This window comes from Diceros bicornis, chromosome 2 (assembly GCF_020826845.1).
Source record: "Diceros bicornis minor isolate mBicDic1 chromosome 2, mDicBic1.mat.cur, whole genome shotgun sequence".
Lineage (NCBI taxonomy): Eukaryota > Metazoa > Chordata > Mammalia > Perissodactyla > Rhinocerotidae > Diceros > Diceros bicornis.
The window spans coordinates 13,840,051-13,867,802 of record NC_080741.1 but is presented as its reverse complement, the minus strand read 5'-3'; the positions used below and the strand labels follow the sequence as shown (position 1 = coordinate 13,867,802).

General features: G+C 52.3%; 1 protein-coding gene across 1 annotated transcript; it reads right to left on the bottom strand.

Annotated features, from left to right (window-relative positions):
• Positions 1-627: 627 nt before the first annotated feature.
• RBP1 (retinol binding protein 1) lies at positions 628-27,071 on the bottom strand. The gene is made up of 5 exons (XM_058550296.1): positions 27,028-27,071; positions 25,217-25,578; positions 24,536-24,714; positions 2,714-2,815; positions 628-859 (listed from the first exon to the last, which is right to left on the bottom strand). Exons 1-5 carry the CDS (start codon positions 27,069-27,071, stop codon positions 806-808), a joined length of 741 nt encoding a protein of 246 aa, XP_058406279.1. The 3' UTR covers positions 628-805.
• Positions 27,072-27,752: the final 681 nt, after the last annotated feature.

Genomic DNA, 27,752 nt, shown 5'->3' with positions numbered 1-27,752 from the left:
ATAGCTAGCAATCGTTTACACCTCAGTGTGAATATGAGGCTGCTTTTCCTCTTGCAGGGGGATTTGCAAGTTATGCCATTTCTACAACAGTGAAAAGGAAGGTGTTTCATCAGCCCATAGATGAGGTGGGGATGGTTTTGGGGTGGTGAAGTGCGTGTTCATGACACCTCTGATATCAAATCCAATTGGTAATTGCCCTTGGTTAAGGTTCACCTCATTCTAGCTTTGGGCTTACAATTCCATCCAGTTCCATTTCATTCACAAATAATGTTTAGAGCATCTCCTTTGTGTACAGTTAGAGATCTCTGTTGGGCTGACCTCCTTAACTAGGCTCTAAGTTCCCAGGGTGGAGGGCACCTTCTCCTGCTTCTGTAGCACTCACTGGCCCTGACTGCACGTGTAAGGTGGTAGGTACTTAATACATAAATGACTGAATGTCAGGCCACACACCCTGGACCCAAGCCTGTGCCCCTGGGGAAAGACGGCACAGGTGCGTCAGGACGAAATCCGCAGGTGTGCGGCTGAATTTCTCCCTGCCGCTCAGGGGTGGCATCAGGAGACGCCAGTTCAGAGGCCCCGGAGACAAAGTGAGCACAGGGGGGTTCTGAAGCTTCACCAGAACAGACGTCTGGAGCAGAGATCACTTTTATTGGGATGGCTTCGTTTTAAGAAAAGGAAAGAGACAAAGCCAAGAGACAGCCTCTGCTGACAGACGCCTGGCCTGTTCTGCCCATGCGGTGCAAAGAGGGGGATCCCGGCCACACGTCCTGCTGCTCATTCCTCGAGGCCCGGGGCTGCTCGGGCTTCAGTGCACCTTCTTGAATACTTGCTTGCAGACCACACCCTGCACTCTCATCTCCTGAAACAAAGGCAGATGCTTGTCGTTGGCCAGAGCAAGGTCACACTTGGGGCTCAGTGCATCTACAGGACAAGAACTTTGAAAATACTCAGTGGCTGTTATTTTTCCCCAGGAGTTGGTCTGAACTAACCAATTCCTTGGAAAGCCGGCTGAACTGGCTCAGTGGAGACCAGGCTCTGCTACACCCTGTAGACAGAGCTGGCCGGGAAACAGATGTGGCTCAGAACTGACCAACGGGACCCTCTGATGCCTCTCCTCCTACTACCCTCAAGGAGCCAAAGGCTTGAAGAACCTCAGGCCTGAGCCCAAGACAGAGTGTGTGCCCAGCCTTGGAAGAAATCAGGCCCAGACACATGGCTTGATCCCCAAAGGGCTCAACAGGTCACCGCAGACCAGGGCTGCAAACTAGCGTGGTGGTTCCAAGCTTCAGCTGCCCACTGGAGTTACCTGGGGGGTCTGAAAAATGCCTGGGTCCCAGCCAGACCAGTAATATCAGTATCTCAGTGGGCGGAGTAGCAGAATCGCTATTATTAAAAGCTCCCAGGTAGTACTAAAATGCAGCTAAGAAAGCCTTTGCCCTGCCTATAGGGCAGCCCTTGCTGAGTGCTGCCAGGGGGAATAACGGCACAGTGCTGTCAGGCCTTCCAATTTTTTTTTTTTTTTTGAAAGAGGCTGGAAATCTGAATATTTATGTGACATCTAATTTTCAAATTGGTGGGTGAAGAAGTTTGAAGCCCACTGATGGCCAAATAAAAGAGGCCTGCCAACCAGTTTGTAACCTCTGGCCTGGAGCCACAGAACTATTGAGCTAAAAGGGCCAATGGAGATCACATCATCTACCCTCACTGTCTGCAGTGGAGGAAATAGAGGCCTGAGGGGAGCCCGGCTCAAGGTCAGGCACTGCAGCCTTGGCTCTCTGCATCAGGCTAAGCTGCCTCTGAAAATAACGCCCTCGGGCCTCTTCCCAGCACTCCTGCCTCCCAAAGCTCCTGCAGCCCGATCTCTGCAGGCCCCCATGTGGTAGGACAGCATTCTGCAGAGGCGGCTGAGGGAAGGAGGGCACCTACCCAGAGGCACCCAGTGAGGCAGGCCTAGAACCCAGGTCACCTGGCCCAGGCTCCTTTCTAGGAAGGAAGGTAATTGGGGAGTTCCAAGGGGGCAGAGAAGAGATGGGAGGTCTCCTCTCAGAGGACGTGTGTTATTTTAGCCCTCCAGGGGTTAAGGCCCCTTCTCTGGATTCGTGGGTGCTTTTCCCACACAATGGAGGGAGTGGAAGCGGCTTTGACTAGAGGTCCAGGCTGGAGGACAGGGTGAGTGGGGCCCACACCTGAGCTGAGAAAGGCTGCTCTTCCCCCAATCTAGATAATTGAGATCATGTCTTAGAGAAGCTTAGAGAATTCTCCTTGGCTCTGGCCTGCCACAATTTGGCATCGTGAAAATAGACATCATTTGGGAGCAAATTTTAGTTCTGCAACTTTCTAGCTGTGTAACTTGGGTGTGAGCGTCCATGTCCTCATCTGCAAAATAGGAACCATAATAATCTCTGGCCCATAGGGCTGCTGAGAGAACAGAAAGAGATATGGAAGGCCACAGGGCTTGGCTCCACCTCTGATGCTTAGCAGACACACCTCCTCACCTCCTCCCTGATTGGACAGCTGGGTCAGCCCAGACCTTGAAAACACACTGCTCAATTTTTAAAGTCACTCAAGTGCCTTCCTTAGGGCTTTGGGCGAGATGCTTCAGAGCAGAACAAAGGCCCAGCCACGGGGTATTCTTCCAAGGTCCACCTAGATCTCAACAGTGACCAGGGCCTCTGGGACCTCACCTGGCCTGGCCCCTGACCCAGGAACTTACCAGGTGCAGCTCATCACCCTCAATCCACTGGGTCCAGCCGCGTCCCTCCTTCTCGCCCTTCTGCACACACTCCAGCTTGTCCCCGTCCCAGCTCACCGTGGTCTGCCAAGCGAAAAACCACCGTCTGTCAGTCTTGAGCAAGCAGCCCTTGGGGGCTGGGGGAGGGGCCGCCCCAACCTTGATGACCCAGAGTGTGCTCAAGTCAATTTCATTATAGAAAATTTGCAACATAATACCCCCTGTCCTGGACCGGCGGCCGAGTGGCATAGTGGTTAAGCTCGCCTGCTCCATTTTGGTGGCCCGGGGTTCACGGGTTCAGATCCCGGGTGCGGACCTACACCGCTCATCAAGCCATGCTGTTGTGGCGTCTCACATACAAAATGGAGGAAGATTGGCACAGATGTTAGCTCAGGGACAATATTCCTCAAGCAAAAAGAGGAAGACTGGCAACAGATGTTAGCTTAGGGACAATCTTCCTTACAAAAAAAAAAAAAGGATTATTAAAAAATAAATACCCCATCCATCACATGCTCTTATTAAAGAATACAAATCAGTTTTTTTTAACTGTTTTTTTTGAGGAAGATTGGCCCTGAGCTAACATCTGTTGCCAATCCTCCTCTTTTCCTTTTTTATCTCCAAAGCCCCAGCAGATAGTTGTATGTCACAGTTATACATCCTTCTAGTTGTTCTATGTGGAATGCTGCCTCAGCATGGCTTGATGAGCGGTGCATAGGTCCACGCCAAGAACCCAAATGGCGAACCCCAGGCTGCTGAAGTGGAGCGTGTGAACTTAACCACTACGCCACTGGGATGGCCCCCGCAAATCAGTTTTAAAATTTAGAGAAACTTTCATAAATTTCATTTAAAAGGGTAATTAGGAGAGACAAAAGTCATTGGGGTAAGGCTCTCACTGCAAGGGCTGAGAATGGGGCTGGGGAGGGAGAAGGGGCTCCTGAGGGCTGAGCGCACACTGCTGTCCACCATCTTGCTGGTAAGGGGCAGACTCCTCAGAGTACCCTGCCCATTCCCATACATTTCTTTCATTCATTTACTCACTCATTCATTTGTTCATTCATTGTTTCAACCTTTGCAAGGTCTTGGGTGACCAAAAAGACCCCACCCCTGCCCTCAAAGAGCTTTTCATCTCATGGGGAATGACCTTAGATATAAACAACCACCTGTAGGTACAGATGGCCGCTCTTCCCGGCACTCTCTGTGTGGTCTGTAAATCCTCACGACTGCCCATTTGGAGCATGGATTAGCACCTCCGTTTCACAGATCGGGTTAAGGGACTTGCAAGTTCACCCAGGTGGTCAATGGCAAAGCCAGGTCAGAGCACAGATCTGTGGGGCTCTGAAGTCCCCCTCCCACTGGACTACACTGTTTCCCTAGGTGTCCAGTGTCACCAGAGCTACAGACCAGGACGTAACTGTGGAAGCCTAGATGAGAGTCAGGGAGGGGGAAGCTCTGGGAGGAGGAGGCCCCAGGCCTGCGCCTTGAGGGAGAGAATGGACCTGGAGCAGAGGAAAGGAGGCGCTGGGGGAGAGGGGTTCTCGGTGGACCACCAGGAGACAAAGGCACAGAGATGGGACAGCACAGGGCACGCTCAGGAAGCTCCTCGGACGGGTTCCAGGGAACCGTGGGGCAAAGAGGAGGAAGCTCCCGCTGCCCTGCTGGTGCCACCTCGTCCCCACCTTTGAGCCCTCACATCTTCCCTGAGCACGGGGTGCCCCGCCAGGAGCTGAAACGCTCTAGGAAGAACATAGTAATAAAAAGAATATAAAAAGAATAAGAAGACAGACAGCAGGAGAAGGCCCAGCCTGTGCCCAGGGGAGATCTCAGTCTTATTGGAGCAGTAAGGGCCCACCCAGAAACACAGGCTCAAAGAGTTGGAACTCAGTCTGGCCTGGGACCCGTGTGCAGGTGCGGGGAGCATCTCCCATTCTTGCAGCTACCCACCTCCCTTCAACAGCTTTCCACATGGGGCAATTCCACATTATGAGCCCTGCCTCCCCCTGTAGCGGTCAGAACTCCGTTTGCCCCTAGTTCCTGTGTGGCTCTGAGCAAGTCCATGCCTTCTCTGGGCCCCAGTGTTTCCATCTGTCGTATGAGGGGTCAGAGGACATGAATGCAGAGGCCTCGGTTTCCCAGAGATAAGGTGCTAGGACTGCTGTGCTGCCGGCCAGGCTCAGCTGATAAGCATCCAGGAGAGAAGGAGAAATCTGGGAAATGGGTGCGGAGTGAGTGGGCACTCCCTACAGGAGGACCACCTCCCCCTTGCCCCCAACTCCCAGCCTCCCTCCTGGGCTCGCTGAGCACTACTGCCCTCTGCTGCTGGGATGAAGCCGGCAAGGAGACGCACGCACAGGGTGACAGGTGGAGCCAGCTGTGTTCTCCCAGCTTTGCACAGGAATAAGTCCGACCTCTGCCCCTGGAGCCTGTTGCCAGAGGGAGACAGGGCACAGGAGGACTTGGGGAGGGGGTGGCTCCTCTCCCTGGTCCAGAGATCACTCGGGGCACACGTCCAGCCCCAAGCCAGAGAGAAGGTCCCAGCTCCAAGTCAGAATGTAATGAAGTTAATGTCTGACGAGGTGTGTCACGAGTAAAGACCACTAATGACCTCAAGCCATTCCCTGGGGGCCTTGTCCATGCCAGGCCTGTGAAGGGAAGTGGAGACTGAGAATTCAGACAGTCTTCGACTTCAAGGAGCCCATAAGAACACTTGGCTTCCTCATCAACGGAACTTCTCCTCGTGTGTTTATCCAGAAGTCTACTCTGCATACCAAGGGCTCCAGACTCTATCAGAGGCCAAGAGAGAACCGCTGGTTCTCAGTTACGATGTACACACCTCTGCCTCGACGGGAAACGTCCGAGTCAATAAGCATATCCGTACCCTCTGTGCTGGAAAATACAAGAATGCTCTAGGAAGAACACAGTAACAAAAAGAATATCTGTAATCTTGCTTCTTCAGAGATAATTGTTCTAACATTTTGGTGTATTTCTCTGTAGTCTTTTTTTCTACTAATACATATATATATTTGTTTTTGAAAAATTAGAATTGCATCCTTTATGGATTTGTAGCCTAGTGTCTTCATTTAATAGAAGCATTTTTTCACTTCAACAAATATTCTCCATAAACATTATTTTAATTGTTACATCATATTCAGGAAATGGCTACATAATTTGTAGGACCCAGCACAAAATAAAAACAAGGGGCTCCTTTTAAGGAAATGATGAAGAATCTGAAGACGGTGACAGCAGAGCATTAACCCAAGCGAGGGGCCCTTCTGAGTGTGGGGCCCTGTGCGACTGTGTGGTCACAGGCCTATGAAGCCGGGCCTGGCAGTATTTCACTGCACAAATGTACCATTATTAAGCCCATTACCAACTCTTGGACATTTAGGTTATTTATAATTCTCTGCTACTATAAATAAGACTTCCTTGTACACACAGTTTTGAACACATCGTTTCCTTAGAATAAACTTCCAGAGGGAGAACTGTGGCATTAAAGAGTACGCATGTTTGTAAGGTTTTGGATAAGTATTGCCAACTTGAGCTCCAGAAAGCTCACACCTGTCTACCCTCAACACCAATGTTGGAGAATGAGCAGGGAAGAGCTGTTCGTTAATGGCACAGCAGCAGGCTTTACTCCTGGGCTAACGTGTTACCCTCTCCAGATCATTTGGTATCTTTTAACAGGGACGATTTGGATATACATAATAAAAATACCTTACCAAAAGAATGACGGGTGGCAGAATTTCAGACATCATGATAGATGGAGGGATACAAGGAGCAGAAGGCTCTTTGGGCATAGAGAATCCTTTCTTAGAGCCCTACAAATCAGACCTCTTAAAAAGAAAGCTCCTTAACACACCAATGCTATGTCAGTTTCCAAAGGAGGCACTTTTTCACCCCCAAGTTCCGCTGACTCTGACCCAGGGTGAGCTGGACAGAAGAGACTGTTCTCGTCTATACTGAATATACAGGGGAGGCAGAGTTCAGAGAGGTTAAGTGACTTTCTCAGTGACCCCCAGGTAACGAGAGAACGAACTTGGGCTGGAAGGTGGGCCTTGCATGACTCAGCGCCCCCTTGTTTCCCAGCCCAGGGTAGGGCACCCAGAGGTGCCCAGCAGATGTCTGCTGAAGTCTTTGGGGGATGCGGAAAAAATATGGGCATTGTGCTAAGACTCTGAGCAGCTCCCAGGGGCAACACCCTTCGGTTCAGTCCAGCCACTGCTGGGTGTGTGTGCTGAGAGCCAGAGATGGGTCCTAAAGGCCCCTGCCCTAAAGAGATCACCGCAGAGAAGGGCAGAGAGAGAAGTGCCAGGCGGTCACAGCCCAGCGTGGTAGGCGCCGGGATCAGGGGAAGCGCAGGGCCTGTGGTGCCCACGAGGGAGCCTCATTCTTATATGAAACATAAGCTAGTTTTCTGAAGTGGGAAGGCACTCCCAACAGAGTGAATAAGCACAAGGCAGCCAGTGCTGTAGAAGCCATCTTGGAGTTACGGACAGGGAGGAACAAGGCTGGGAGGTAGAGACGGGGCCACAACGCCAGACTGAAAACTGGGACTGCGGCCTGGAGCACGTTGTCAACGCCTCCCGGTGCTGCCTGTGCCCTCACACAGCCCTGCGGCTCTGATCTGCTGTGGGGAGCCGTTAGGCAGAGCACTCACCAGGCGGGCCAGGGAATCTGCCGGGCTGTCCTGTGGGTTCAAGGGGCCTGGAAGCTCAGCTGTCACTTACACTGGGCTCCTGGTACCTCCCCCAACCCCACTGTACACCCTCTACCTGTATCAGGTTGACCCAGTACTGTCAACAAAGAACATGTTCCTTGCCCTCTGTCCCTAGCTATGTGGAATGACTTTGGGCAACGGGATTAACCTCTCTAAGCCTCACTGCCCTCATCCACAAAAGAGGGATTAATGGTATCTACTGTGGCAGACTGTTCCACTGGTGGCCCCCAACAGATCACATGATATTCATGCCCTGTGAAGTCCTCTCCCACACTGACTCTGGGCTTCGCCGTGTGACTTGCTTTGGCCAATGGGACAAGCAAGCATGACGCAAGCAGCACCTTCGCAAGCAATCGTATGCTGGGGGCTTGTCCCCTCGGAACCCAGCTGCCGTGCTTTAAGGGAGTCAGGCTGTTCTACTGGAGAGAAAGGCGGCGTGGAGAAGCCCTGAGGACGAGAGAGAGGTTCCTGCAGGGGAACTGAGGCACCCCAACCGAGCCTTCGGCTGAACGCAGTCACATGGAGCCAAGAACTGCCCAATCAACCACAGAATCGTGAGAATAAATGGTGATTGTTTTAAGTTATTAACTTTTGAAGTGTTTTGTTATATGGCATTAGATAACTGAAAGACCTACTCTACCAGGTTGTGCTGAGGGTGAGAGAAAACGCACATAAAATGCATGAGGCTGGCACAGGAGGCACTAGCTAAGGGTGATCACGACCAGAGCTTAGATCTGGATGGGATCTGCTTGTCCAAGTTGAATAATAACTAAAGCCTTTTTTTTTTTTAAAGTTGGAGATTTGTGAAGAAGTGATGGACATGCTATTCATCATGGCTAAATGTTTCAGAAACGCTTCACCTTCCAGGAGACTTGCCTCCAACGGGAGTCCACGCAGGGGCTGCCTGCTGAGCGGAGGCCCAGGAGCACTGCCATGTCTGCTGCCCCTAAAACTGAATTAGCCTTTGTTTAAGCAGATGTGTTTTGGGGACTCCCCACTGACAGCGGTGATGGCTCCAAAAACACCATTTAGTTCTCCCACTTTGCTACCCCATGTTCACTTTTGGTGGGCAAGGATTTTTCTTTTTAGGCTTTGTACCCTGTGGGAATAAACCAAGCATTTCCTGGAGGATCAGATTTGTCCTAAGAACAGAAAAGGGGGGCAGGGAGTCAGGGAAGAGGCCGATCACCTGAAAACAAATGAGAGGAAAAAAGGAAAGAAGTCACGTTGGAAGGGGAATGAGTAATGAGCAATGTCACTTGTTTTCTTGTGACACAAAATGTAACTTCTGATAACAACCTTCCCCAGGACCCAAGAGCTCATTCTGTGACCCCTCGGCGATGCACAGCCAGCCACCTTTGCTAGACCAGGAGCAGTGAAGTCTGGGACAAGGATTCCTTGCCGCCTGAATGCCAGGTCTAGAAGGGTCTTTAAGAAGTCATTCAATCCAGTTTCCTAGGTGAGACACTCACCACTGCTCAATCCATTTAATCAGAGTCTCATGGAGGCATTTCAGGCAAGAGGATGTCCCCAGTGCTTTTCAAGTGGCATGGGAGGGCAGCTGCCTGTGGGGGCTGAGGTGGACATGGTACAAACCACGGGGACAGGCAGTCTGCCTCCACCCCACCCTGGGCCCTGGGACTCCACCCTGGAAATGAAGCCCAGAGAAATCCAAGGACAAGGGGGAAGTATGGCCACTTTCAACTCCCCTCCTGGCAGTAATTCTAACTGCACAGACCACTTGAAAGTCTGCAAACAGGCCAGAGCCCAGGGCAGCTGGTTGTAAAGCAAAGCCAGTCTAACTTTTCTATTAAAAACCAATAACCTCCAACACTTTGGCCTTGTCAGCAGCTTTCCCAAAAGGACATGCACCAACAGATGAATGAAGACAGCTCTGCATCATTCTGACAAGGGACTGTCACTTCAAAAGCCATTATCCAGCTTCCCGACCACTTAGAAACCCCAGCTGGCACTGCTGCATGGGGACCAGTGACACAGAAAACCCGGCTCCCACAGGCAGCCTGAGGAGGCACGTCCCAGGGAAGTCTTGAGCCCCCCTTGCTGTGCAGGTGACCTGCACCATTGACAGACTATTCCCACTAAATGGACCCATCTTGTGGCAGTGACCTGGCATGAACCACAAATAGTGGGATTCGACTCTGCTGCCAAAAATTTGTGACATTCGTTAAAGTTTCCCAGTACCCAAAATACCCACTCCAACGAGCAGGGGGACGATGCATCACTGATCCCTCCAGATTCACCCACCCAGCTCTGGGAGGCTCTCTGCTTGTGGACGCACCTCCCAGAGGACTGGGACTGAACCTTATTGTCTCTGTGGTTCCAGAGCCAGGTCATAAGAGGGGAGGACTTGTCCATGGTGACTCTGCCTGCAAAGGCCAGAGCCAGGATTGACCCAGGTGTGACTCCAAAGCCTGAGCTCTTTAAATTTGGGGGGAAAACTGAAAAACCAGACAGTGACTAAACACTTTCACATGATGTGAATTGCTAAAAGATGCAAATCGGCCATTCCTCCTGGAGTTTGATTTTAAAGCGTGCTTCACTCTTTGAGGGCTCCTGGGACAATAAGAAAGTTCTCAGCCTCTGGTGCCTGTGTTAAATAAGTGCGTGGATGGGAGGGGCAGGGAAGGGAGTAGAGAACCTGCCAAGTGCCAGGCACTGTGCTGGGAGCTTTCCATCACCTTTCACTTGACCTTCAAGCTTTAGAGCTGATAAAAATTGGGCTTAGTTATGTAACAGGCCCAAGCCACCTAGGGCTTAGGAGTGAAGCCATCGCTTGAACTGAACACTTTCCAGCTGAGACGTCCACTAGGTGCCCGTGAGGCAAGGCTGGCTGAGTGGATAGGTTTGCCCCTCTTCTTCCAGTCTGTTCCTAGGGGGCTGGCAATTATCTAAAATCAGCACATTTGGGGGGCGAGGGAAGCCAATTCACTCTAAAGCAGACTAAAACTAAATTAATAAGGCCTTAAAATGTGAACGAGTAATTAGAGAAGTAAAAGCTGTTAGAAGCAACTACTACAAACCAGTAAAGCCACAACAAGGCCTTTGGGGGATGAAAGAATGCAGTTCTAATACTCTGAAGAAGCTGACTGCAAATGGTAACACAATTCTTAGGACAAACAAAATGAGAAAACGTTAACACTAATCTTGACATGTCATTTTTTAAATTCCTTAAACATTCCAGGAAGTGCTCGAGATCAATTTTAAAACAAGAAACCATCAGAGGGCTCAAGGCCTCATGAGGCCGAGGTTCTGGATAGGGAGGAGGGAGCTGGGGCTGGAGGTCACGGGGCTCCTGTGAAATGGCACTTAGTCACTGTGGGGGCCCAGCACTGAGGGTGGCCCTAGGGCTGGGCTGGACCCACGCTCTGCCATGGGGCAGCTCAGCCTGGAAGAAAGGCAGACATGCAAACTGGCAGCAACACCAGCCGTGTTCTGTGCTAGGATGTGTGATGGGTACCCAACCCAGCCTGGGGGTAAGGGAGGGCTTCCTGGTAGAAGTAATAGCACCACTGTCATTATCCTTGTCACCAACATCATCTTAACAACACTTATTGAGTACTCACTATGTGCCAGGCAGGTACTCAACAAGGCAGGGGTCATATCAAGTTGATTCCTTAAACCTCCTGGGGCAGTTCGCTTCTCCCCATTTTACAAACGTGGAAACTGAGGCTTTAAGGTGACCCAGCCATCAAGTGGGGAGATGAGATTTGACTCTGGAGCACACGCTCTTGGCTACTGTGCCAGCAGTTCCCTGATCTAAGCTGACCCTTGAATGAGCAGTAGGATTTTACAGAATGGTTCTGTACAAGGAAACAGCATTCAGCATTGTGGGTCCCACACCTGCACACCAGCCTTGGGTGCTGGATAGAAGCAGGTAAGGTGAGGACCCTGCTCTCAAGAGCCCACAGACTATTGGAGGAGAAGACAAGCAGACAGAGAGTTCCGGCAGAATGGCAAGTGCTGGCAGAGATAGGTGATGGTAGTTTTGGAAATGGGAAGGCACCTCATCAGCCTCTGAAGTGGGGACAGAGGTCCACCAGAGAAGGCTTCCTGGAGGAGGTAATACTGAAAGTAATGCTGGAATTGACACCAAAAAACCATGAGAGTTAGGTTAAGAAGTAGAAACTGGAAAAGAGGAACACGGGAATCCCAGGCAGAAGGAACAACCTGGACAGATGCGGGGAGGCTGGGGGCTGCATGAGTGAGGCTGCTAAATGGGCTCTGCCTGGCTGGGCTCTCTTGGCATGACCCTCGGCTGGGCTCTCTTGGCATGACCCTCGGCTGGGCTCTCTTGGCATGACCCTCGGCTGGGCTCTCTTGGCATGACCCTCGGCTGGACTCTCTTGGCATGACCCTCCCCACGGGGCCTGATCCCGCACCTCCGAGCCCAGAATTTCCTGGGGAGATCACTCACAGCCTCTCTTCTTCCTCACTTGACATCTCTGTGGCTCCAACCAGCCACACCTGGTGCAATGGGGAATCCAGATGTTTGCTTATCTGGCAGGCACAGCTGGCTCAGCTGCTCTGGCCAGTGCAAGGAATCAGCTTACTATCAGGTCCACCCACAGGGGGCGTGGAATAGGGAGGGGCCGTCCTGCCAGAGAGGCTCAGAAGAGCTCTGAAAGGCAGAGGCCACCGAGGCCTCGCCACTTCCACAGGAGCCTCTAGCCTCTATTTTTCATCTTTAAAGGAGAACAGAAACAAAGAGCCCCAGAAGATAAGAGATGCTGGCTCAGTACCCGCGGAGGAGTGAGCAGGTCAGGATGTCTTGACTGAGAGTCCCTTGGGGTCTGGGATCCTTTTCTTCACTGCGGGATACCAGCTGCCGCCTTAGGATCCATGGCAGAGGAAACGCACACTACCCTTCGTTGAATGAATGAATGAATGAATGGCAGAAAACATTCTAGGGGTACTCATAATTTTTCAGCCAATGAACACCCCTCCCCCCGCTTTTTGTAGACAAAATATCCAGGCAATGTAACTGTTTACTCTTCCATAGACTGGCCTTACAGGAATGGGTTAGCCATTGGAGTGACACTGGCCCCGAGCCTCTGAGGCCTGGAGCACTCAGTCATCATGCCCAGTGCCACAGAGCCAGAAGAGTATGAGTCATGGTTTAAACCCCCTTCTGCCCGACTCTGAACCCACTGCCTGCCTGCCTGCCCACTGCTCCCACATGAACATCTTGCTGCCGTGGATGCCGTTGCCATTGAATAGTACCCGGCAGGCTGTGGGCCTGCATCTGGCCCAGCCACTGGACAGCGGTTCGCCTGCCCGAACTGGGCATTCAGGAGGGACCTGATGACAACTTGGATAAAGGCGGGCCTGAGCTCCAATCCATCCCCACCTCTTTCTAGCTGGGTGACTCCAAGCAATTTACTCCTTCTGAGCCTCCACTTTTTTTTTTTCCTGAGGAAGACTTGCCCTGAGCTAACATCTGTTGTCATTCTTCCTCTTTTTGTATGTGGGTTGCCGCCACAGCATGGCCACCGACAGATGAGTGGTGTAGGTCCCCGCCTGGGATCCGAACCCGCAAACCCAGGCCGCTGAAGTGCAGCGCACTGAACTTAACCACTAGGTCACTCGGGCTGGCCCTGAGCCTCCATTTCTTTATCTGCAAAATGGGGCTAATGAGGCCTCCCACAGAAGAGAGCCATTAGGATGAAATGAAACATGGGGATTCAGGGACCTATTTCAGTGCTGGCCACATGATGACTCTGTAAGCAGTAACTGCCCTCTGCTCTTGGCCTTCCCCAGCCTGTTCTCTGTGAATGTGGAGAGGCACGTGCCCTTTCAGGCCAGCCTCCACTCCTGTAACCCTGCTACCTCTTCCCTGGATGGCCAGGTGGCCCTTCACACGTTACCACCCCCAGAATTTGTCTTCTGGAGGACACAGTTTACAAGGTGAGAGAATTAATAGTAACAGCTCATACGACGGAGGAGTTGACTGCAGGTTTTCCTGCATCTAATCCTCACCATGAAGTAGGTATCCCTTACTTTATAATTACCACACTTCACAGACAAGCAAAGGCACAGGGAGGTGAAGTAACTTGCTTCAGGCCACCCAGTTTGTAAGTGGCAGAGATGGGATTCCAAGACAATGGTCTGGCTCCAAAGCCGAACTGGTTATGACTCAGGCAGGTTGCCAGGCCCCGCCTCAGAGGGAGTTGGGCCATGGACAAGCAAGAGCTTAAACAAGGGCCAGGAACAGCTGCCCTCAACCCTTGAAGCTACAGTTCTCAGCCAGCAAGCCAGCCTCCACCGTCAATGAGAAAGAGATGCAAACCAGACCTCACTCCTCTGCACCCGAAGATTCCATCCCATGACACCACTGCTTCATCAGGGGACACTGCACTTTCATCTCTCTCTGGCGACAATATGGAGTCAGACTGCCAGGATCCAAATCCTTGCTCCACCAGCTACCTGATCTCAGACAAGGGATATCTGTTCTGCTTTCATTTTCTTCATCTATAATATAGGAAGAATGTTGGCACCTTCATCATAGAATTGTGAGGATTAAAAGAATTAATGCATGGAAAATGCATAGAATTCCTAGCACATGGGAAATACGCAGCAAGCATTAGCTATTACTAAATGGGAAGTGGATCTTGAGGTGTTCTGATGAATGACTACCATTTATATTGTTTGAGGGTCTGCTATTTTAACTTAACACTCATTTGACAAACACATTGGAGCCCACTCTGCTAGGCACTGGAGATACAAAGATGTGGGCCCCACTGTCTAGAATCTCAAATGCATTAACAAGCATCACAGGTGCCCTAGGAGCAGCATTGGTAGAGAGAGACAGTGAGGCAAACGGAGAGGATAAGGTGGGATGGGGAGTCAGGACAAGATCCATGGAGCAGCTAAGCTTGGGCTGGTCTTAACCAATGGGGAATTATTCTCCCAGGGGGAGGAGGCAGGGGACTTACCCCAGGGAAGGGAGCAGAGAGACGCAAAAGAGAATGGCAAGTGCAGGCACCTGCAAATGGTGGGACAGGGCCAAGCATAAGGTGTGAGGTAGGGAACGGGGCTAGAGAGGCAGGCGCCGCCATGTCCTGAAGAGCCCCAGTGACATCCAGCCTATGCCTGTCGGCACTGGGGAGCCTCTGGGGGTTTTGAGCTGGGGAGTAGCATGATCAGATTCCCTTTTTAGAATGTGAAGGATGGGCTGAAGTACTGCGGATGGTGGAAGGGAGATCAACGGGAAGATACTGCAGTAGTTAAACGAAATAACCCCGGAAAGTGCTGAGCCTGGCACGTAGTAAACACAAGAGATATTCATTGTTATTATTATTACGGGCAAGAGATATGGGGATGGGAAAAGGAAAAGAGATGCTAAGAAGCAGAATCTATGGCCCTTGTCGACTGACTGCCCACAAACGCTTTTCATTCATCTTCACAGTGATCATTTACAAGGCCACGTAGTGGTCTAGGGAATTAAAAAGCCATAGCTGCTCTAATCACCTGCGGCTATCTGGTACTCAGGAACACCAGCAGGGGGCAGCCTGTTCTGTAAACCACACAAAGTCAGAAGTCAGAGAGAGTGAAGTGGAAACCCAGGGCTACAGTTAACCAGTAGTGTGACCTTGGGCAGGACCCTCGGATCCTTGTCTGTAAAATGGGAGAGCAGTGCCTCCCCTCTAGAGGTGTTGGCGGATTACACGGTATCCAGAAAGTGCTGGGGCAGAGCCTGCCACATAGCAGCTCAGAAGTTTGCTATGATCACACGGGTTGTTGAGGATTATTACCACACAGCAACAAACACCTTTGTACAAACAGAGAGACCTTTCTTCTTTTTCTTTTGAGTGATTTTCCTGGAATATAATCCCTTAAGTGGGATCTCTGAGTCAAAGAGTATGATGATTCTTCTGACTCATTGCACACCGTCAGAAAGAATTTTTTCCCCTCATTTTCTGAGTGTGGGGCCAGTCCTGCTGTGAGGCTGGCGGAGGCGGGTTTTGCAGCCCGGGTTCTGCTCCATCCTTCCTCCCTGCCATCTTGTTTATACGCGCTTCCCCAGAGTACTCCATGCTGTCCTTGACCCTCAGGTCAGGAAAGGAGGAAGGCGGAAGGAAGGAAGGAGAGGAGGGAGGAGGAGAGGGAGGGCTGACTCATAACAGCCCCGTGTTAAAGACAGCCAGCACTCTAAGGTATCTGAGTACTAAAGGAAACACCTAGAGAAGGCTTTGGCTATTTAATCAAAATAAATGTGCTCTAATGGCGGAATTTTAGGCAGCATGACAGAGACCTGGTGTCCTCTTTGGAGGACAAGGGGTGGTGTGTGTGCGTGCACACACTCGTGCGCTCTAGCACAACTCAATTTATACAACCGACACAGCTACAAAAATGCTTCCCAGGGAGGAAGCTATTGTGAATCAGGCACAGCCCTTGTTCTCAGAGGAGTTTTCAATCAACTCCGTCAAATATGAATAAATCCCTGAGCCCAGGTAAAATGTTAACAATAGGACCTGGGCTGCAGGGGCTAGTTTCTAGAGACTTCCACGGGGAAAGGAGACCCTAAGGGCAGTCAGTCATCAGCTTATAGCCTCTGGATGCCTGGAGGGGAGGATGGTAGGGATTCCAGCCTCACCCATCTCTTCTGGTCGCAGGCCCTGCGGAGCCAGGGGTCTGGGTTGACTGCGAGAGCCTAGACACCCTCAGAGACTGGGACGGTAAACCAGTGAAACAGAGGCTCCCACACTGAGCTCACACCTAGAAAGTGGTTTTAGCTACTATTCAGACCCACCTATTCAGGACTTTTGGAGGGGCTGCAGGCTGAAGGTGAGGTCCTGGACCACTCCCAACACTCTCAGGCTTTCCCACAAGACTCTCCTTTTCCTGTCAGGTCCACAAGCCAGCCTCCCATGCAGGGCCTGACTTGGATGGCAGGTGGCCCAGGGGGCAGAGTTCTGGCCCTGCCTGCAGAGGCCCTGGTCCAGGCACCACACACCCTCTCCCACCCCTACAGAGTCCTCCTGGGCTCCGCTGCTCAGATTAGTCGGAAACAAGAGCCCAACCCCGACAGACCTTCAAGGCTTAGCCAGAGAATAACGTTCCAACTCTCAATGCATATACTCACCACACACCAGGGACTGCGGTAACAGCTTAGCATGCATATAGCACTTCGAACTTTTCTAAAGTATCTTCCACCCTACATGTTCTTCTAGAACCATGCCATGTCCCCACTGAGATGTGGAGTCTATGTCCTCTTCCCTTGAAGATGGGTGGGCCTTTGTGACTGCTTCAACCAACAGAGTATGGTAAAACCGTTGCTATATGACTTCAGAGCCTAAGTAGATCATAAAGATGCCATACACTTCTGCCTTGTTTTCTTGGCCCCGTCATTCTTGAAACCCAGCTGCCATGTTGTGAGGAATGTGAGCGAGCCGTCTGGAAAGTGGATCCTTCAGCTCCCTGCTGACATGGCATCCAGCAGGGATGAGCCATCCCCTTGAGCCCTGCCAAACTGTAGATTCATGAACAAAATAAACAACTGGTATTGATTTGGAGTTTTGGAACACTAAGTTTTGGAGTGGTTTGTTACACAGCAATAGAAAACTGAAATAATTCATCACCACATTTAATTTTTACAACAATCCCATCAGTGGTACTACCATGGCTCCTTTTCACAAATGAGGACACTGAGGCCCAGAGGGTACTTTCCCCAAGGTAAAAAAGCTGGAAAGCAGATCCAGGATTCAAATCCAGGTCCATCATAAAGCCAAAGCTCCTAATTGCTCTGTCATACCCCACACTTGTCAAGCTGCACGCACTATTGGTATCACCTACTTGGACCCTCAGTAGCAAACCATCGTGAATTCCTGCAAGTTTGGTATCTCCAGGCAGACTCTGCCCACAGGGACTGGACTGCATTCACTCATCCTCCAGAACTGGGCACCCTTAACCCCAGCACAGGCTTATTACAATGAATCATGACAAGAATATCACAGGAACCTGGGCATCGGCCAGCCCACTTTCTCGTTTTTCTTTCTTAGTAGACACCAAAAGCACGGTCTTTGAACCACCAGCATCAGCAACATCTGGGAACTTGTTAGAAACACAAATTTTCGGGCCCCACTCCAGACCTTCTGAATCAGAAATTCTGGAGTTGGGACGTGCTTAAGATTGAGAACTACTGATCTAACTACTTATGTGGTTCTTAACCCATGATCTCCAGACTCCGAATGTCTTAGGATGTTTTTAAATGCAAGTGACAGGAAACCAGTTCAAATAGCTTAAGAAGAAAGAAAGGGATGTACTGGCTCCAGTGCATGGGAAGTCTTGGGCTGATGTTAGTGTCAGGAGCTCCACAACCCTCCAATGTTGCACTCTCTCTCTCATTTCTGCTTCTCTACTGGCCTTATCTTACTTTTTCCTTCTGTTGGATTTCTCCATGCAGCCATGGAAGATGGCATGGAAGCTTACATCATACCAGCTTATCAACCTTAGGGAGACTAGAACTCACCTCTCTCCCAGGGTCCCTAAATTAAATCCCAGCAAAGGGTGCAATTGGCCCAGTTGGGGCACATGCACAATCATGTGACAGGCCATGGGACACTGTCATCACCCTGGTTTAAGGTGCTCATCCCAGGAGAGACAGTGCACTATGATTTGCAGCTCCAGCAGAAGCCCCCAGGCAAGTGGGGGTAAGTCCTACCAAAAAGGAGTGCTCTTTGGGTGGGTGGGGAGCAATGTCAGTCAGAAAAACAGCTGTGCCTCCCCCACTAAACCCCTGGCTACCATGAGTGACTATGTCCTGCCCTCAGTCTAGGGTATCAGAAGGGCTCGGCCCTTGTTGCACACAGTATTGCGGCCTCACAGGGCACTGTCCCCTGTCCTATCTCTATGGTCCTCAGAATTTGCCTTGAGAGATAGGCAGAGCAGCCATCATGACGCCCATTTTGCAGATATGAAAATAGAGGCAGCATGTCCAAGCATTTAAGGTTGCTCTGTCAGTTAGGTAACAGAGGACGCTGCTAAAACCATTTGGTGCAGCATGGCCTTGCTAACAAGGATTTAGTACACGGGATTTTCGTTTGTTCTGGCCGAACAACCAACAAGACCTAACAAACCAGTGTGATTCTTGAAAGCTACTTTGTTAATTTTATTTGGGTTGTTTTAATTCCTCTTTTAGTAATCCTCAAAAGCATGCTGCTGACACCGATTTCAAAGATCGGGGAACTTGAGCTAAGACATGAGAGAGACTCCGTGTTTCCATCCTGCGAAGGCCCCAGCTGAATGCTGGGTTCCTGTTCTCAGAGGGGTGGCTCTCAGAAGGCTCCCAGATCCGAAGGCATTCTCAGCTCTGCAGCCTAGGGAGCTAATTCTGCCACTGGCATTGTGTTTTTCAAAATAAGAACCCAAAAACTCTCTTTAATGAGTCAAGAGCAGGATCAGAAAGCTGGCAAGAGTTTAAACCAAAGGCTAACAGCGGTTTGGTGGGTTTTATTTATTACCATATATAACTAGATGGACGGACGGATGGATGGCTGGAAGGAGGAAGTCAGGCAGGGAAGGAATGGAAACACAGATGGTTAAAAATCAAAGAATTCAGAAAATCCTTAAGTGCTCATATGGAAAGATGCCTAAAAAATATCACTGAGTGAAAAAACACTGTGCAGAGGAGTGGGTCTTTCTTTCCTTTCTTCTTTTTTTTTTAGGCTTCAGATAGAGATATTGACTAATTATTTGATCAAAAGATAGACAGCTCTATACATATTCGAGGAAGATTTCCAGACACATCCTCCAGAACTGGTAAGTTCTACCCTCCAGGGAAGAGATATGGGGCCAAGAGGGAAGGGTTCCTTTCCCTTTCAGGCTACTCTTTCCGGGCTATTTGAATTTTCCTTTTACAATAAAAACACAGAACACCACAAAGGGGCCACAGAGGGCCGGAGGGCTGGGAGTGGAAGGCAGGCTCTGCGCAAGGGGTCATCCTGAGTTCAAAGCTGGATATGAAGGCGGGGCCTCAGCCCGGGGAGGACACGCCAGTCTGAGAGAACAAAGCTGCCTCCTCTAGGGAAAACCTGACCTGTGTCCGTGATGGGAAGACAAATCGCCCTTCTGCCTCTACCACACAGAGCCAGGCTCCCTCCCAGCTGTGATTCCTGTCTGAGGCTCGGTCTTCTCCCACAAAAGCTGTTCATGGGGGGTGGGGGGTGGGAACAAAGAACCCCATCATTCCTCATTCCAGGGGGATTCTCGGGCCAGGAGTGGGGACACTATTTGAGATTGAGGAGCACCTTCCTTTTTCAAGGCCCCCTGTCCTGCCAGGGCCTACCTCTGCTAGAGTCAATCCATGATATTGGTTTCAAACCGGGCCTGAGATTTCATCTTAATGGACGAAGGCAGTAGAGAAAAGCTGAGCCCAGATTTTATACATTTCCACCAAAATGATAGCCCCTGCCGATCGTGGGTCAGGTCAAATCTGAACAGAACAGACTGCAAATGTGAGCTGAGTGATCCCGGGCTATACAGGTCTGAATCCCTCAGCCTGAGGAGAGACTACAGGGCCATTTCAGGTGGTTCTGGGCACCAACTGCAAGTCCATAGGGGTCAGATGACGGACTAAACTCTCCAGTGGCATGAGGCCCTCTATATCTGATTTTATAGTTTCTACTTTTTGTAAAGACACAGGCACAGAGAGATGTTTCTTTACTCCAGAGCAGTGGTTCTCAAGCTTCAGTTGCATCAGAACCACCTGGCGGGCTTACTGAAACCCAGATCGCTGGCCCCGCTCCCAGAGTTTCTGATTCAGGCCAGGGGTGTGGCTGGAGAATCTGTGTTTCTAACAAGTTCTTTCGGTGCTGCTGCTGCTGCTCTCTGCTTTGGGAAGCACGGCTCTGAGGAAGCCACAGCGCAAACCACCAACTGCTCCTCAACTCTAGAGGAGGGGGAGGAGGGTGATGGTAACCTGGAGAACGTCCCATCTAAAGGGAGCAGCTGCGACAGTGTCCCAGGGATCTGCACGGCACAGGAAAAAACAGGCACCCAAGAGTTTTCAGCAACCTTGATTCTTTTTGGTAAGAACAGCCAGAAATATGAGTTTTTCTATGAAATCTTACAATCTTTGGCTATCACTGGCAACTGGCTCTGAAATTTTTCAAACATTTTGCAGGCCAAACAAAACACATCTGCAGGCCAATTTCACCCTCGGCTGGGAACCATGTCTGTGTTCCCGTGGAGAAGAGGCGGGAGCAGAGATCTCTGAGCCAGCGAGCCTGTGGGCCCCTTGGGGAGGGGTGTCAGCCTGACCACGCCTCTCCCGGTGCAGGCTCCCTGCGGCCTGTCAGGGCCACATCGAGCTCCCTACCGAGTCCTCATCACTCTCCACTTCCCTGGCCACAGTCTGCCTCCAGCCACCCTGAAGTCTTCACAGACTGCACCTCTCACCTCCCGAAACCACCTCCCAACCAGGACTCTTCTGAACCCCGGGCCTTTGTGCACTTGGTTCCCTCACCCTGGAATGCTCTTATCCCTTCTCCACATCTGCCCTAATTCCTACTTGTCCTTCAAGGCCCTGCTCGGCTGTCACCTCCTCTGGGGAACCTTCCATGACCACTGCTCCCCCACCCCCCAGCCCTGTGCTCAGCCTGCTGAGTTTCCATCACTACACTGGGCTGTAACAGCCTGAAGATATCTGCCTCCTGCACTGGCCTGGGTGCTCCAGGAGGCCCCACTGCCTCTGTGTCCGCAGGGCTGGGCCCAGGGCCTGCTGTGGGGCAGGTCTGGCAGCATCTACCAAGCGCTGTTCTCTTGGCCTTGGCCTTCCTCTCATCCCTTTTCTGTTTATCTGGCTACTTCCTGTCTATCCTTCAAGCCACAGCTCAGCCTCCACTTCCTGTGAGAACTTTCCTTGACCTGGGAGGGGGTCATTCTCTGCCTGTCCTTCGTCCTTCTAGCGTGATAGCACGCTATCACAGAATTATTGGCCACTTTGGTCTGCCTCTCCCACTACACTGAACTCCAGGAGGGCAGGAATCCTGCGCGATTCATCTCAGTAACATGGGGGCTGCCAAGACAGAGTAAGCACCTGGAAATGCTTGTAGGACCAAGAAAGGAATGAACAAAACAGATGACTGAATGATCCCAGGTGAGAACTGAGACCCTCGTAATGTCTTAGAATGAAGCCAACCTGATGCTGAGGACAAGCTGGCCTCCCAGCCACTGCTCCTGGCTGCTGTGTGCAGAGCACAGGGAGCAGGAGGAGCAGTGGTGACCTGGCAACCAGCTTGCCCAGGAGCCCTGGAGACCTCTTGGCCTGCAGCTCCCCTCTATTCACAAGTCTTAGGCTGGACAGTGGCTCTCATTCTATGATCCGACACCCTCCTCAGCCCTGCTCTTCGGGGTGGCCCACCATCCAGCTGGACAGCCCCGAGGGAAAGGCTTCTCTGCAAGGGAACGCCCTCCCGCAATGGGCAACAGCAAGGTGAGTGGCTGTCTGCTTGGGAGGGGGCCGCCCTGAGCCCTGGGACAGCAGAGGTGACCATGAATCCTGCCCAGTTTCACGCAGTCTGCCCAGCCGCTGGGCTCCCTGACCTGCTCACCTACCCTGTGCTAATGCTGGGTTGAGAAAGATGGTGGCCACATGCTGCTTCGTGTCCCAAATCCTCCCTGCCACTCCCTTTTCTTCACAATTAAGTGCAGAAGTCACCTCCCCAGGACTTGTTCTGGGGTCCCCTTCTCTGGGTGCTGCCCTTTGTCACCACTGATTTCACTGTGTCCTGACTGTGTGTGTCTGTGTCCCCCACAAAGACTGTGAGTTCCCAGGCATCAGGGATGGGACCTGCTCTGCTGTGTCCCTGCGCCTGATGCAGTGACCAGCGTGTGAGGAAAGCAGTAGGTGTGGTGCAGTGGTTAATGTAACGGCCTGGACTCTGGAGCCGATGGACCAAGTTCAAATCCTCCCTCTGCCCCTTACTTAACTTCCCCCAAGGTCCCACAACAAGAGATCCTGCCTCGGTTTTCTTCTCTGTAAAGTGGGGTTGAAACCGTGTTGTGAAGACTGAGTTAAAATACAATGTGAGGGCCAGCCCCGTGGCTTAGCAGTTAAGTGCGCATGCTCCGCTGCTGGCGGCCGGGGTTCGGATCCCGGGCGCGCACCAACGCACCGCTTCTCCGGCCATGCTGAGGCCGTGTCCCACGTACAGCAACTAGAAGGATGTACAACTATGACATACAACTATCTACTGGGGCTTTGGGGGAAAAAAATAAATAAATAAAATTATAAAAAAAAAATACAATGTGAACAGTAACTGGTGTACAGTGAGCACCTGATGAGAATTAGCCAGTATTACTAGGTGAGCAATAAACGTTCCACGGGTTAACGGATGAGGGAGGGAATGAAAGGGGGAAGATAATCAGCCAAGTACCAGCCAGTATACTCCAGAGGCTGCGGTGACCCAAAATAAAGATGTGTGATGTGCTCTGTGAGTGCCCCACGAGGGAGCTGGGGACAGGGATCACGGTGCAGGTCCACGCCGTGGGCTGGGGAGCAGGTCTCCGGCAGTGGTCAGAAAGGCAGGGCCCCTGCTCACCGAGGCAGACCCTGTCTGAAGGTCTCATGTCCCACCACGAGCCTCTGGGCAGATTAAGAGGCCCTGGGCCTTTTAAAGGCACAACCTGACATTTCCCTACAACAGTGTTTTCTCCCACTAGTGGCCTCTCCAAGGATGGTGCCTGCTAGCTACCCCCCTCCCACTACCATTCCAAACACTAACTCGGGACCACCTTCAGAGGAATCAACAACCGGGTGTGTGCGTGCGTGTGTGTGTGTGTGTGTGTGTGTGTGTTGTCCAGGCCTGGGCTCCTTACTCCCAGACACCACCACGCCTTCAACCACAGTCCTAACAAATCTGAGCCATCTGGTTTCTGCAAAGGCTACCAGCAGAGGGGTTCAAAGTCCAAAGGCCTAGGGTTCAAATCCCATCTCTTGCAAGTCTCTTTGCCCCCTGGAGCCTCAGTTATTGCCTAATACAGGGTTACTAATCCCTCCCTCCCTGGGCTGGGGTGTATAACTGGTGCAGTGCAGGGCAGACAGCAGGCCTTTGGTAAAGGTGGGAGGAGAAGGGGAGGGGGAAAGGGGACCTGGGAGGGGAGGGTAAGAGGGAGAGGAGGACGAGGGGGAGGGCCTCTTCTCTAAGCAAGGCCGCTCCCTGGCGGTGAGCCTAAACCAGCTCTGGATTCAAGACTGGGAAAAGAAGACCAGAGCACCCTGACCTCCCAGCGACCTGAGAACGCCGATGGAGGGCTGGGGCTGACCTTCCGGAGTCTGCTGTGGCAGTGCTAATTGGGGTCTCCCGGTCACCAGCTTCCCACCCTTGGGGGCAGGAGGCTCCCTCCCCTCGCCTCTCCCTTGAGGCTGGCCTGGGCTGCAGGCACTGACGTTCAGAGTAGGTGTTGGCGGCAAGGTTCAAAGGAAGCTCGGTGGGCAATGGAGGGTGAGGGGGTAAGGGAAGTCCGGGAGCCAAAGCCCAGTTTTGGGAGGAGGAGGGGCAGGCGAGTCGGCTTCCGGCAGGGATCACGTGCCCTCTGCTTCCTAGAGCAGCTTCGTGCTAGGTCAGGTAGAAGTTTACACTTAAGAAGGGTTCCCTGGTTTCTTCTTTCTTTCCTCTCTTCCTTCCCTCCTTCCTCCACCAGCTCCCCATGCAGCCAGCGGAGAACAGTCAACAGACTCGCCCGGAATTCCAGCCCGGCCCCTCCCTAGCTGTGCTACTCCGGGCATGTTGGTTCATCTCTTTGAGGCTGTTTCCTCATCTGTGAAATGGGTGAACTCATACCTCCCTCAAAGGCAGCTGCGGGCATTAGGTGAAGTCACGTGTCTGAAGCACCTGGCTCCGCGCCCAGACACAGCCCAGACTCAACTCACCGCAGCTTTCACAACTCTCACCATCTGTTTGGATGGAGGAGATGCGTGATGAGTCGGAGCTGCCTACTTGGGGGCCGGGAGTGCCAGGATCCCCAGTGCCTAAGAACACAAGGGCCTTTGCCCCCCTCTCAAATGAACTAGCCCAGCCTTCGGTCAGGGTCCCTGGGCAGGAGATGCCCGGGTGTACATAAAACCTCACCATGCACTTGCGGTCATCTATGCCTGTCAGATCCTCCTCAAACTCCTTCCCAACCTGGAAGTCCATGATGTAGTTCCTAAAAGTGCTCAGCGTGCGGATGATCATATGGTCGCCGTCCTGCACGATCTCTTTGTCTGGCTTCAGCAAGTTGGCGATTTTGCGCAAGGCCACATTGACATCTGTAGAAGTGCAGGGACAGAGAGTTGGCCGAAAAACTCAGAGAGCTGTTCCCAAGGTGGCAGAGCCCCAGGTCCCCCCACCCCGCCCCGGGAAAACAGTGGGGGTTTCCTGCTCACTTAGCGCAGTCTCTGCGCGCAGCCGGTCTGTGCTTTTTTCTTTTCTTTCTTTTTTTGCAACAAAGTTTTTTTGCCTTTATGCTAACCCTTTAAAAACAAAAGCTAGCAAACCAAGCCCCGCTTTCCTAATGAAATTATCCACGTCTAGAGCCAACTATCAGACATTTGCCACCAATTAACCCTAACAACCCCATCTCCAATTCGCAGCCTGCTGGCCACCCTCGGAGCCCTGGCGGCGGCCGCCCTTCCTGCCGCCCGGGTGCACGGGGCGGCGCTCGCCCAGGCGGAGGCAGGCGGCAGCGGGGTCGGGGGCTCTGCGGAGCGCCCCCCACTCCCCGCGCCCCCAGCGGCTAGCGCCGGGCGAGGGCGGCGGGCAGCGGCTTACCGAGCGCGCGCAGGTACTCCTCGAAATTCTCGTTGGCCAGCATCTTCCAGTACCCGGTGAAGTCGACCGGCATTTCGGGGGGCGACTGGGGCCGGACGGCCACGGAGCGGGCGGGAGCAGCTGTCGGCCCTGGAGCGGTACCGAGGCGAGCGCGTTGGTGGGCGGCCCGGAAATGCGCGCTCTCCGGGGCCAGGGGGCTCCGCGGGGCGGCGACAGCTGGATTCCGAGCGCGCACACAGCCCGCCGGAGGATCCACCGGAGCCCTCGCTCCTCCCCCGTCGGTGGGGGCGGGGGCGGGGACCTTGCAGGGCCAGGTTTGCTCCTGGCCGAGGCCACCTCCCTTCAGATCTTCAGTTCGCCTCCTCGTGAAAGAAGTGGAGATGGGGGCTTGCTTTATTGGCCCCAACTCTTCGGTTCCTGCGGGATTCCTTCAAACGCCATGAACTTCTCACATTCAGCGGCCACTTGAGGGTTGGGAGTCTCCTGGTGTTTGCTGGAGTGATTAGAGAGAGAAGCCATTTACAGGCCTTTGTCTAAAGTCCCGCGCGCTGGGCGGCCAGGGCGGGAAAGCAGTTCAACTCTGGGGAGGAAAGTGGGGCGCTCTCCACATCCCTCCCCCAGAGAGAAGCAGGGTTGCTGCTGTTAAAGTAAGTATGGCTAAAAGGCCCTCTGGGCAGTTCTGATGCTCACTCGAGTTTGAGATCCACCGCTTTATGCAAATGTAAGCAATTATCAATATACTGCTGCTTTTTCCCTCCTCTCACCTAACGCAGCACGGTACCCCACAGTGTTCTGCACTTCGCTTTTTTCACTTAATATCATCTGGAGACCTATGCATATCTGTGCATAGAAAGAACTCTCATTCTTCTGCAGGATATTCCATTGTTTATCCAGCTTGTTCCCACGGATGGGGACGTTTATGTCGTTTCCAACCCCTTCCTATTAGAAACAGTGCTCAGTGGAGGTCTTCCATCACGTCTCATTTCCCACCCGGTGCGTCTGTCATAGTGCTTTAAAACTGTCTGCTGTCTGCCAGCAAGGAGATGACATAATCATGTGGCTTGACTTTTTGACCCTTTATTAAAGACTAAACACCTCTTTCAAATTGCTTTTTGCACGAATCACAGCCTGGGTGACAGGGTTCTCTTCCCCCCAGCACTACTCCCCCCACCCCCCCAATCCTCACACAGCAGCTGGCTGAGTTAGGAACCAGGCCTCTTCCTCAGGGCAGAGGCACTTCATCCCAGGTAGTGGCTTGGATCTCAGCCCTTTTAACCCCTTTGTGCTACAGCAGGGGTTCTCACCCTCGGCACTGTTGACATTTTGGGCCAGATAATTCTTTGTCTTGGGGGCCTGTCGTGTGTATTGTAGGAGGTTTAGCAGCAGCGTCCCTGGCTCCTACCCACTACATCCCAGTGGCACCTTCCACGAAAATGTCTCCAGACATTGCCAAATGCCCCTGGGGGTGGTGATGGGCAGAATCACCCTTGGTTGGGAGCCACTGCTCTAGACAGCTGTACCCCTTATCAGGCCCATTTCTCAACTATTCCCACTTGCTCTGGGATGCTCAGGCCATCAGTTGTTCGCCCAGGCCCCGGCTCTGCGTCCCTCCCTAGCCAGCCCAGGGCTCATCTCAGTGGGACAGCCAGGTGAAAGGACAGTCTATCCCGGCCCTGTCCACCCTGAAGGTGCACGATGAAACCCCCGGGGCTCAGTGAGGTGGATGGGTGGGTCCTGGCCTGGCTTGGGTTCTCTAAGACATCTAATCAGGGCCAGCCATGGCCCTGGGCTTCCTTGTCAGCCTGACTCACCGGAAGGGAGGCTTGGCCAAAGGCTTAAAGAGTGAACCAGCCATTCCTTGGTCACCCCCAACTTGTCTAAACTCTTTTCCCCACTCCCCTGCGCCATCCAGCACAGCCAACTGGATTTCTCACCCTCCCCAACCTTCTCCCTTTGTGCTGAGTCTCCTGAGATGGTTTGTCCCAAATGCCCAGCACAGTGCCTGACACACACAGGACCCAGTCAGTTCTGGCCCTCTGCCGCCCAGGGTGGTCCCTTCATGCTCTAGGCAGAGGCCTGCCCCTTCCTCCCTCTCCAGTCCTCCGCATCCATTCCAAAGAACAAAGCGCTGGCCACTTCTCCCTCCTCTTGCCCTTTGGACGTCTCCTGCTCACCTGACCTCACTGGCTGGGCACATGGCACTTAATTCAGCCTGGTTTTGCCCGGTTCCTGTTGGCCTTTGTCTAGTCCCCCCAATGGGTCAGCATACTTCCCCCTTCTGGGTCCTCCAGGGGCTGTGAGGGCAGGCTCTAGAGGCAGAATGCTGGGTTTGGAGCTGGCTGTGTCACCGCCTAGCTAGTGATCTGGGGTCATTTGTATCCCTTCTGTGCCGCAGTTCCCACATCGGTAAAATGAGACACTCTAACTACTTACCTCTCAAGGGGTGAGAAGCAAAAGAGATCAGGGATACAAAGGGCGTGGCACAGAGTTCTGCTCCAGATGTGTGAGCCCAGTGAGGGAAAAGACAAGGGAGAGA

Excerpts from the sequence above, each read along its gene's own strand:
- RBP1 (XM_058550296.1), bottom strand. The coding sequence starts at position 27,071 with ATGGCTGGTTCACTCTTTAAGCCTTTGGCCAAGCCTCCCTTCCG. Across the intron at positions 25,579-27,027 it reads TTGGCCAAGCCTCCCTTCCG|GAGGCGAACTGAAGATCTGA; the intron begins GTGAGTCAGGCT and ends TTCTTTCACGAG. Across the intron at positions 24,715-25,216 it reads GGAGTACCTGCGCGCGCTCG|ATGTCAATGTGGCCTTGCGC; the intron begins GTAAGCCGCTGC and ends GCACTTCTACAG.